The 11991-nt window shown below is 41.1% G+C and overlaps 1 protein-coding gene across 1 annotated transcript in view; it reads left to right on the top strand.

Moving 5' to 3' along the window:
* UBA2 (ubiquitin like modifier activating enzyme 2) overlaps nucleotides 1–11991 on the top strand; it is a 41804-nt gene that overhangs the window by 22987 nt on the left and 6826 nt on the right. The window contains exons 11-16 of the mRNA XM_037729825.1: nucleotides 898–1066; nucleotides 3451–3544; nucleotides 3632–3744; nucleotides 6837–6992; nucleotides 8281–8458; nucleotides 9925–10104. Of these exons, the coding sequence (XP_037585753.1) occupies nucleotides 898–1066; nucleotides 3451–3544; nucleotides 3632–3744; nucleotides 6837–6992; nucleotides 8281–8458; nucleotides 9925–10104 (890 nt within the window). The remainder of the gene's footprint in view (nucleotides 1–897; nucleotides 1067–3450; nucleotides 3545–3631; nucleotides 3745–6836; nucleotides 6993–8280; nucleotides 8459–9924; nucleotides 10105–11991) is intronic.

Raw genomic sequence — 11991 nt, 5'->3', positions numbered from 1 at the left:
CCGCAACCTCCGCCTCCTGGGTTCAGGCAATTCTCCTGCCTCAGCCTCCTGAGTAGCTGGGATTACAGGCACGCGCCACCATGCCCAGCTAATTTTTTGTATTTTTGGTAGAGACGGCGTTTCACCATGTTGACCAGGATGGTCTCGATCTCTTGACTTCGTGATCCACCCACCTCGGCCTCCCAAAGTGCTGGGATTACAGGCTTGAGCCACCACGCCTGGCCCAATGAAAAGCTTTTTGAGGCACGGTCTTGCTGTATTGCCCAGATTAGAGTGCAGTGACTGTTCACAAGCTGTCATAGCACATGGCATCCCTGGGCTCCAGGGCTTAAGTGATCCTCTTGCCTCAGCTTCTTGAATAGCTGGTAGTGTGTGCCACTGTGCCCAGCACATTGTAAAAATTTAAATGTAGGAAAGAAAACTGTTGTAGTAGGTGCTTTCTCCCCTTCAATACTTCTTGTCTCTCTTTTATCTGAACTGTATTAGGATTAATTTATGCACAGCAATATAGCATCCATCGAAACTGAAAAGATCCTGGGAGACTTGGGATATATTTTTGAAGTAGTTCTCAACAATATGGGGTAGTAATCAAACATTTAATTATGACTCTAATAGCATCCGCTTACTGAGTGCTCACTAGGTGGTGGGCATAATGCTTATTTATCATCTTATCTACATTATATCTCCCAGTAATCCTGTGAGGTTCTGATGTGGTCTTATACCTTTCCTGTCTCAACTTTAACAGTTTTCTTGTACAGGTATATGTATTGTTGTGTTAATTATTTTAATGGAATTTATTTCATATTTGATTTCTTATTGGCGGATATTGAACTTGTTAAATAGTGCACAGCAGAGGAATGATGTTTATTAGTGAAATTCCTAATATGTTTTTTCTTTAGGAGAGGAAACGAATGCACCAGATCAACAGAATGAACCCCAGTTAGGCCTGAAAGACCAGCAGGTTCTAGATGTAAAGAGCTATGCACGTCTATTTTCAAAGAGCATTGAGACTTTGAGAGTTCATTTAGCAGAAAAGGGGGATGGAGCTGAGCTCATATGGGATAAGGTTCGTTTTGACAATGTGTGGCAAGTACTTACATATCAAATGTGTGTTTTAGTTCTTGAGGTGTCATTTTTTGAATACTAGATTTGGGGAAATATGTTGAATTTGCCTTAGATATTTTCAGCTCTAATTGCGGTATAGAGCTGAATTTTCTGTGCAGGATTCAAGCAATATAAAACTTGGTATTCTAGTGATGTGTTCAGGGTTGATAATTATGTTGATTAGAAAAATAATGTGAATATATTAAAGTGAAATGTTTCTTGTGTAATGTAGATGTATTCATAGAAGTCAAAATCATTTGGAGAAAACATCTCATTGGACTGATTTGCCCTTGAATGTAGTGAGATTGTCTTTGAATTCAAATAGTTACAAATATTTCAAAGGTCCGAAAGACAGAGCTCTAATACAAAAATGAGATGTAATTATTCTTAGAAGTTAAAATCAAATTTAATAGTACTCTGCAGTTACGGCATATTTTGAGATTTGATATTACAAACTAATCTTACTTAATTGTAATCAGTATTTTCTATGGCTAAAAGTGTTTCATTTCATAAAATTTGTATGTTCCTATGGTGGTAAAGATTAGTCATGGGTTTTAAAGTAAGGGATAAAGGCCAGTTTTAGAAACCTAAGAAAAATTTATGTGCCAGATTTTGAAACTTTGGTTGAATCAGACATCTAAATATTTTAAAATGAAGCTAGTATATTTAGATTCTTGGAATTCTTATAAACATTAGTCTCTTGGGTTTTGTGATATAAAGGGTAACTTTTCATATTTTCATTGTTATTGTTATGCTAGTGATTTGGGAAGTTTTCATTAGTGCACAGAGGCTAAATAAAGAACCCTTGGAATGGGAATTGTTATCCTCTTGAGTAAAGTCCACATGTAATGGATTGATAAGACAGCTGCCTAGGGAAGATGCCGTGTTGAGTATTCAGTATTCTTACTTAGTCCTCACCACACCTTAAGAGATATGGATATAATTTCCCCTATTTAATAGATTAAGGGATTTTGACTCTGGGAAGTTGACTTGCCTGAGGTTTCATAGCCAACCAATAAGTACATAAAGAGCCTACATGTGGCCTGGTGCAGTGGCTTATGCCTGTAATCCCAGCATTTTGGGAGGTCGAGGCAGGCAGATCACAGGGTCAGGAGTTCAAGACCAGCCTGTGCAATATGGTAAAACCCTGTCTCTACTAAATACAAAAAAGTTAGCCGGGCATGGTGGTGGGCGCCTGTAGTCCCAGCTACTCAGGAGGCTGAGGCAGGAGAATCACTGGAACCCGGGAGGCAGAGGTTGTAGTGAGCCAAGATTGCCCCACTGCACACCAGCCTGGGTGACAGAGTGAGACTCCATCTCAAAAATAATAATAATAACCTACATGCTATCTGTACATTTTGTTCTATTCTGTGGTGCCTCTGAATTTTAGACCAGGGTACTATCTTAGTTCAAAGCAGGAAGCCTTGCTAAAATCTAGAGACCAGGATATAGTCTCAGGAAAAAATGCAAATTGTAACAGGAAAAACTTGGATTGTATTACCTTATCTGAAGAAACAGCACATATGAGAGTGGTGCATATGAAGAGAGTTTGGCAAAGTTGAGCTGTAAAGAGTCATCCAGATTTTTCTGAAGTGTTAATGAAACATCTTTTTTTTTTTTTTTTTTTTTAAATTGAGACAGGGTCTCACTCTGCCACCTAGGCTGGAGTGCAGTGGCATGTTCTTGGCTCGTTGCAGCCTCCACTTCCTGAGTTCAGGCGATCCCACCACCTCAGGCTCTAGAGTAACTGGGACCTTAGGTTTGTACCACCATGTCTGGCTAATTTTTTGTATTTGGTGGAGGCGGTGTTTTGCCATGTTGCCTAGGCTGGTCACAAACTCCTGAGCTCACTCAGGCAGTCTACTTGCCTCAACCTACTAATTCGCTTGAGATTACAGGTGTGAGCCACCATGCCCAGCCTGAAACAGTTTTCTTAAACAGCCCGTCTTTTTGCCTTGATTCTATATTTGTTCAACAACCTTCTCATTACTGATGAATGGACCCATGAAAGGGTTGCTGTTGTCAGTAGATTGAGGTTCCGGTGTATACACTCAGTCTCCAGTGCCTTTATTTAGGCTGGAGTGAGTTCCTAGAAGCTGGTGGTTCTTGGTGTTCTTGTCAGACTACATTACTGGATCAGAGGAGCTGATGATGAGACCCTGCCTGTACTTAGCCCACCTCTATACTACTGTGAGATCCTAGCTGACTAGTCTCTCCCTCAACAGCTTCTTGTTCTAGTTGAAAGTCTACAGTGTTACAAAACACATGGAAGTATTGTTCTGAAAGTAATGCTTCAAAATACTATGTTTGTGAAGAAACTTGTTAAATTTTTTCAATTATTGGCAGGATGACCCATCTGCAATGGATTTTGTCACCTCTGCTGCAAACCTCAGGATGCATATTTTCAGTATGAATATGAAGAGTAGATTTGATATCAAATGTAAGTTGTTTGTACTAAAATTCTATCACTAAAACCTTGAAGTTGTTTTTTTAAACAGCGAAACATATTCATCTTTTTTTTTTCCAGCAATGGCAGGAAACATTATTCCTGCTATTGCTACTACTAATGCAGTGATTGCTGGGTTGATAGTATTGGAAGGATTGAAGATTTTATCAGGAAAAATAGACCAGTGCAGAACAGTGAGTATTTCTGTTTGCATTTTTATTTAACCTCCTTTAAAAAGTAATTCATAAAGAGCACATTAAACAGATAATTTTTAAAATGAAAACTATAAAATTGGTTTAAAGCAATGGAAAAGTAATTGTTCTAGTTTCCGAGTGAGTGTATGTTCAAGCTTCCTGGAAATTGCAGCAAAAAGGAAAAGTTAAGAAGTTGCTTTTTCTTCTGACATTTCCAATTTTTTGAATTCTTGGAAGAATTCATTGCGTGGTCCTTATACTAAGAAGATATTCCAATTGTTTTTCAATTCTGAGAGTGGTATGTGTTTTTTAAAGTTTGCTTGGTCATTTTATAGTACCCTGTTCAGTCATTCTCATGTTGTCATTCTTTTCAGTTTTAAAGTTATTTTATATTTTTTTGATAATGTCTGAAATCTTTATGGGAGAGTCTACTGTCATTTCTGCTATCTCTCATAGTGCTTTGCTTGTATGGCTTATGATTTAAAAAAAAAACAGAATTAATATGTATTAGTATTGTGTCTGATAATTCTTTGGGGACCCATTGTAGATGTAGTTCTTCAAAGAGCATTTGTGTTTATTATATTTGGCTTCTTGGGACACTGCCAATACAGGACCACTTCCTAAATTCTTAGCTTAGGATTTTCGATACATATGTATTCAGACCATAAACCTGCACGAGCCCTGTTATTGTAATGAATTATATGGGAAGATACTCCTCCCCCTCCACTAAGCACCAAGGTCAAGATAATTTTTCTTGTTATTTCTGTGGGAAAGTATTTTTCTCTTTCTCCTTTCAGGTCCTTGCTGTGTGTAAGGGTCTCCTATTTTAACAGTTGTTACCTTAGTGGTGGGTGGGGTAGGTGTATATCTTAAGACTAACACCACTTGGATGTTCTCTTTGGTTTCCTTCCTTCACTGCAGTGTCTGTAGATGTTTCTTCGCTTTCTTACCGACTCAAGAAAGCTTCCTAAGAAGTGTTAGCCAATATTTTTACTGTTGTTCAGATTCTCCTTTTTATTGTTGAAATACAATGACCCATTAACCCTCAGGTATTTCTAAAAATATCTAGTTTGCAATGGTATTCTTATTTTTCAGTGTCATTGGTGCACTCCTTTCTTTTTCTTTCTTTTCTTTTTTTTTTAAGAGACTGGGTCTTGCTATGGTTGTCCAGTTGGTGTTCAACTCCTGGGCTCAGGCAGTCCTCCTGCCTTGGCCTCCCAAAGTGCTGGGATTACAAGTGTGAGCCACTGTGCCTGGCCAATACTTTTTTTTTAAATTTTATATTTATTTGTTTTTTTTTTTTTTTTTTTGAGATGGAGTCTTTCCCTGTTGCCTACACTGGAGTGCAATGGCCTGATCTGGGCCCAGTGCAACCTCTACCTCCTGGCTTCAAGCAATTCTCCTGCCTCAGCCTCCTGAATAGCTGAGATTACAGGCATGTGCCACCACGCCCAGCAAATTTTTGTATTTTTAGTAGAGATGGGGTGTCACCATATTGGTCAGGCTGGTCTTGAACTCCTGACCAGCCGCCTCAGCCTCCCAAAGTGCTGGGATTATAGGCGTGAGCCACTGTGCTTGGCCAATCTCTCTCTTTTTTTTTTTTGAGACAGTTTCGCTCTTGTTACCCAGGCTGGAGTGCAATGGCGCGATCTCGGCTCACCGCAACCTCCACCTCCTGGATTCAGGCAATTCTCCTGCCTCAGCCTCCTGAGTCACTGGGATTACAGGCACGCGCCACCATGCCCAGCTAATTTTTTGTATTTTTAGTAGAGACGGGGTTTCACCATGTTGACCAGGATGGTCTCGATCTCTTGACCTCGTGATCCACCCGCCTCGGCCTCCCAAAGTGCTGGGATTACAGGCTTGAGCCACCGTGCCTGGCCAATATCTCTTTTTTGTAACAACCTAAATGTATGGCTGTGGTATCCCTTTGAGCTCACCAATGACTAATTACTGAATTTATTAAAATGTCTGTGATTTCCCATCACATCCTTCTGGTTTCTTTGCCTGCTCAGCTCCATGCCACTCTTGGACTATTAATAGTAATATATCTGGGTTTCTTTTGTTTACATTTGTAAATGAATACCAGCATGGGTTAATGTTAGCGCAGGTATTCATAGTGGTAGCAATTGCTTTTATTACTATTGATTTCCCTTAGCACACTTACTTTCCTGGTAAAGCCCAAAAATCAAACAAATCTTTCTGCCTCTGTAGCCTGCTTGGCCAGGGCAGTTTGCTTCTAGTCCTTCTATATAACAGTATTCATTCTAGGGAGAACCTATCATACAGAGGAGGGCTTTACTATCTCTTGAGGGATTTAGTTCTGTATGCTTGGGAGAGTCCATAGAGTACTCCTTTAGAATTCATTCCTCATAGCAGAATCAACACTACATTGTAGTCATAAGATAAAAGTTTGTCTCAACTTTCTGTCTTCTGACGTTGTTTGTGTTGGATCTTACTAGTGTTTTCCAAACTTTAGTAGTAGCAGGAGCTTGGGGCTTTTCTTAATTTCATTGTAATTTTCATATTTGCCTTGGTTCTTAATTATTTTTTGTTCAGTACTAGAGAAATGGTAATTAGGTGCATATACTGCCAGAAATATAATATTTTTTTCCTAATTATATAAATGTTACTATAATCAGAGAATTTGGAAAGGCAGTGACATTGGTTCTAGACATCTGTGAAAGGCATTATTGCTAACTGGAGAAATGAATGTTTTGGTCTTGTCGGGAGATTGCTTGGTTGATAAGAATAGCTGCAGGGAGGGACACCAGCAGCTGATACAGCGATGGCAACACAGATGAGCATGCTTATGCCCTTACTCTTGCTAAATTGGGTTGCAGAAGAACGCAGAGTCTTATATAATATAAGGAGATGTCTTTTCAGCAAGCCTAGGCTTTAGCTGATTAGAAAAGAAAAGTTGAAAAACCAGCCTCCTAAAAAAGGCCATGATTTTCCTCACCCTTTTTGCCATCTGAAAGGGAATATTTAAGTCATTTTTTATTGGATATCTGGTAAATGAGATTTTAGATTGTATGGTGTATAAAATTATAGCACACATTTCTGATTTCTTCTGTTTTTCTCCTCCAAAGATTTTTTTGAATAAACAACCAAATCCAAGAAAGAAGCTTCTTGTCCCTTGTGCACTGGATCCTCCTAACCCCAATTGTTACGTATGTGCTAGCAAGCCAGAGGTGACTGTGCGGCTGAATGTCCATAAAGTGACTGTTCTCACCTTACAAGACAAGGTCAGTGCAAGGGCTGGTTCTGTTTTTCCTTTTACAGTATTACTGTGATAACAAGCCAACACTAGCTAATGATCCTGAAAAGGTCCAACTGCACAGATGTGTTGCTGTGATTTCCTGGGTTATTTCAAGGATTCCTGCAGGCTTTTCTGTCTGTGATTCCAGAGTAGGTGCCCCACAACCCAGAATGGAGTAGGTCCGACTCCAGCAAATTAGGGGACTTTTGTTATTTCTGAAGTCTGAGTTGAGACTTGGTGATGATACACATTTATCTAATATGACCGGATTCTGGTGTGGTAAGTTAGTCCTTGCGGTCATGGGACATTCGCATGCCTGGATTTACCTGTGGAGCTGAAATAAGGGAAGAAATGGGGGTTTAGGACATGGTCTGGTCCTTAAGTTCCTCTTAAATTGGCCAGATTTGTTTATTAGGGGAGATTTTCTTTCTTTTTTTAAAGACCCAAAGTGTCACTTTCCACTTTGGGATCACTTCCTGTTGTTCTCTGATTGTGACCATCATAATGGTACATATTTACATGCCTCTTGAGAGAGGAGGAAGCGGCCCTTCTCACGTAGCAGTGCTGCTTGACAGGGAATGGCCTTTTCTTCCGAAAATTCATTACGCAGGTTGGATCGATTTGAACTTATGTTTTGGTCAAGGAAGTGGCAGGTACAGCAGAGGGTGGTTGCCCCAGTTTCTTTTCTAGGAAATAGTTATCTTCGTTATCTCCTGATGCTTGAGCTTAAAGGTAATTCCTCTATTTGTAGGATACTTAGACCTTTAGAGAATTCCTTTCTTTTTTTTCTCCCTTCTTTTTTAGGAGCTGATAGGATTTAACAGAATATTATCATTAGCACTCTCTAAATGCATGGAAGGAGACGCTTATCTGAGAGTCAGGTTAATGAGAAATGATTCCGTCTGTCAAACACCTGCCATTACAGGGTTGGCACAGAGACTGAAATGAAATATGTCAAGTGTGTGTAGCTCACTACCTAATCTACAAAGAAAGACAAAGTAGCAAAACCCAGCCAGGGAGTTCCCAGTCCCCTGTTGGGATGAAGTTGGATCTGATCTGCATCAGTGGTCAGATATGGGGATGGAACTCAAGTGAATCCCCATGGCTTTTCTGCTTGCTCTAAGGGACCTTGAAGGGTGACTTGGCTGCTTTCCAATAAATAGAAGGGGAATGTAAGAGCCTTCTTAGAAAAGAGGTCTAGGATTTCTTACAATGTTTACCTATATTAATATTTTGAATCCTTTTTTTGTTTTGTTTTGTTTTGTTTTTTGTAGATAGTGAAAGAAAAGTTTGCAATGGTAGCACCAGATGTCCAAATTGAAGATGGGAAAGGAACAATCCTAATATCTTCCGAAGAGGGAGAGACAGAAGGTATCTTACATTGCATTCATTCACTCCCCTCATTGAGGAGACTGATTAAAGGAAGAGTCCACATTAGTGGATCCATTTACTGTATATGATACTCAGTATTACAGAGAGCAGTAGTGTTTGGTCATAGAGGTGCTCTTTCAAGGTGACATTGCTGTGGGGGTCATCACATTTCCATGTTTTGGAGCTCCGTGTCAGACATTTACAGTGACTACAGTGCTCTTTGTCCACTTTCAAGGAACCTCCTTGCCGGTGTCTTGGATCCTGGGAGCTAACTTTGTGATGAGAAGATTGTTCTGTCAAATCACAGTGGGGAGGGTTCTAAAAGTATTTGGCGGTTTTCTCCAAGAGAGGGGAAGCCTTGGTAGCCTCTTCCTACTACACAGCAGAAAAATTACTAAAATTCAGTGCCCGGTTTTGACTTTCTGATCTTTCCTTTCAAAAGTTCAAGCACGTCATCCCTTTTGTTAATGCATTTGCTATACAAGGTACAATACCTCTGATTCTGTTGAAGCTTTCATAGTGAAAATTGCATTGTAGTTATTCCTCCTTCAGACTATATTTGTTGGTCCCATACCTCCTTGGTCACTTTTGTAGTTCATTTCTTGGTTTGCTGTTCTAGTTGATTTTTCCATGTCCCAGTTTTTGCCAGTGTACTATTATTTTCAAAGGGTTGAGGGCCTGTGTTTTCCCTGTATATTGCCTTAATTCGTACCTATTGGTCCATTGGTCATTTATTCGTACTTTGGGAGATCCTGATGGGGATTCAGATGTTAAGCCTTCTTAAAATTCAGGTTTAGTGTCAGCGTTGTTTTTGGTTGTAGTTGCTTGTTGAGAAACTCTTTGGGATATTAGGTCATGTGTAATTGGAAGCCATGTTTTGGCTGTGTGGTGCTCTATTTTAGGAGTCTACTTGAATATTCAAGCCTCATTCTAGCCAGCTGACTTTTTAAAATAAGTTTGTGATCATATGTTGTCCCTTAATTGTAGCCAGCTCTTTCAAACTCTAGATTAAAAATGGAAACTGGTCAGGAAATTCAGTGGCTTCAGAGTGACCCTTCTCTGTGGAGTAAATGTTCCATGGAGGGTAAGATGGCACTTATCAAAATATGTATGGAGTCCTGTATGACAGGCATAGACTTGGGTATTCATAAGTCAGGGATGAGTAAGACAACAGACCTTGGCTAGAAGTACCTTGCAGCCTGGAAGGGGAGTCGAGATTGTCAACAGGTGGATTCAGTATAGTCCAAGGAAAACTGTAAAAAGATTTGTACACAGTATGAATCTAAGAAAATTATATTTAGCTTTGTGAAAGGGAGGGGGAGTCATAGGAGAGGGCAGACTCTTGGGTCAGTTTTTCAAGAAATAGTAAGGATCTTCTAGGCAAAGGGAGCATTTAGACAAAATGAACATCTGTCTACGGAAGTGTGAACTTGTGAAACAACCTACACTGCTTTGAGAGTGGCCCGTAACTTGGTTTCACTGGAAGTTGAGGTGCTGAGGGATTAGCAGCAGTGCTGAAGTTGAAGTCTTTCTTGTCATACGTGCAGGGTATGTGTCTTCCTCCCCTCCCTTGACCCCTACCCTCCAGAGGAAGGGGCAATATTGCCACCAGGGTTTAAACGAGAGTAGCAGGGAGCTAGTTAGGGAGGAGGGAATTGAGGGATTTTTAACTAAGGTGGAGGCAGGGGACAGATTTGAGATTCGCAAAGTCAGAACTTGGATCCCAGGTGAGGAGTAGCAGCATTGTTAGGCCAATACAAGACTTCACGGGTGATGCTAATTCACCAAGATGAGAACCCACATTAACTGGTTTTCCTTTTGAACGTGATGGTTCCAAGAGGTTTGCAGTCAGTGGTGATGTGTGAAAGGGCTTGGAGATGGAAATCTGGGTAAGAAATATTCTCCACGGGCATTCCAGATAGATTAAAAAGGTAAAGCAAGCAATAGATCTAGAAAAGAACTATAAGAAACTGTTAGTATTTTCTGGATGTCAGTGTAAAGAAAGCCTTTCTAAGCATTTTCCTTATAAGCAATGAAAGAAATGTTAAAAAGCCAAAAAAAAAAGTTATGAGATTGAAAATTGAGATTATATAGAAAATTGGGCTGGGTACAGTGGCTCACACCTCTAATCCTAGCACTTTGACAGGCCAAGGCGGGAGGATCACTTGAGTCCAGGAGTTTGAGACCAGCCTGGCCAACATGGCCAAACTCCATCTTTTGTAAAAATACAAAAATTAGGCCGGGAGTTGTGGCTGTAATCCCAGCACTTTGGTGGGCCGAGGTGGGTGGATCACTTGAGGTCAGAAGTTCGAGACCAGCCTGGCCAACGTGGTGAAACCCTGTCTCTACTAAAAATACAAAAACTAGCCAAGCATGGTAGTGGGTGCCTGTAATCCCAGTTACTCTGAAGGCTAAGGCAGGAGAATCGCTTGAAATCAGGAGCCGGAGGTTGAAGTGAGCCAAGATCGTACCACTGCACTCCAGCCTGGGCAACAGAATAAGACCTCTGCTTAAAAAAAAAAGTTGGGCATTTGTGGCATGCACCGGTAGTTCCAGCTGCTCTGGAAGCTGAGGTGGGAAGACTGCTCAAGCCTGGGATATGTACTCCAGCCTGTGCGACATAGTGAGGCCCTGTCTGTTTTTTTTTTTTTTTAAAGACAGAATCTCTCTGTCACACAGGCTGGAGTGCAATGGTGCGATCTTGGCTCACTGTAACCTCCACTTCCCCAGTTCAAGCAGTTCTCCTGCCTAAGCGTCCCAAGTAGCTGGGATTATAGGCATGAGCCACCATGTCCAGCTCATTTTTGTTTTTTCTGGTTTTTTTGAGATGGAGTCTCACTCTGTTGCCCAGGCCAGAGTGCAATGACGTGTTCTTGGCTCACCACAACCTTCGCATCCTGGGTTCAAGCAATTCTCCTGCCTCCGCCTCCCGAGTAGCTGGAATTACAGGCACGCAGCACCACGTCCAGCTAATTTTTGTATTTTTAGTAGAGCCAGGGTTTTGTGGTCAGGCTGGTCTTGAACCCCTGACCTGGTGATCTGCTAGCCTCAGCCTCCCAAAGGGCTGGGATTATAGGCGTGAGCCACCACACCAGGTGCCCTGTATGTGTGTGTTTTGAGACAAAGTCTAACACTTTTTTTTGTTGCTTTGTTACCCAGCCGGCTGGGGTACAGTGGTGCAATCACATGCCTCACTGCAACTCCTGGGCTTCAGCAATCAATCCTCCTGCCTTGGCCTCCCAGAGTGCTAAGATTATAGATGTGAGCCACCGTGCCTGGCCTTCCTCTTCCTCTAAGGAAGGACATCAGTCAGCTGGGACTACAGCCCACTCTACTTGCCCCATTTAAATTTAATAATTCCTTTAAAAAGTCCTATCTCCAAATACCATCACATTCTGAGATACTGAGGATTAGGGTTTCAACCTTTGGATATTGGTGGACGTGACACAGTTCAGCTCATAACAGAGGCTTAGCTTTTTAAAACTGAACCTGCCGGGCGCAGTGGCTCAAGCCTGTAATCCCAGCACTTTGGGAGGCCGAGGTGGGTGGATCACGAGGTCAAGAGATCGAGACCATCCTGGTCAACATGGTGAAACCCCGTCTCTACTAAAAAT

The sequence above is a fragment of the Cebus imitator genome, unplaced genomic scaffold (genome assembly GCF_001604975.1).
Source record: "Cebus imitator isolate Cc_AM_T3 unplaced genomic scaffold, Cebus_imitator-1.0 Scaffold318, whole genome shotgun sequence".
NCBI classification, from domain to species: domain Eukaryota; kingdom Metazoa; phylum Chordata; class Mammalia; order Primates; family Cebidae; genus Cebus; species Cebus imitator.
This window is presented reverse-complemented; position numbering and strand designations above follow the sequence as displayed.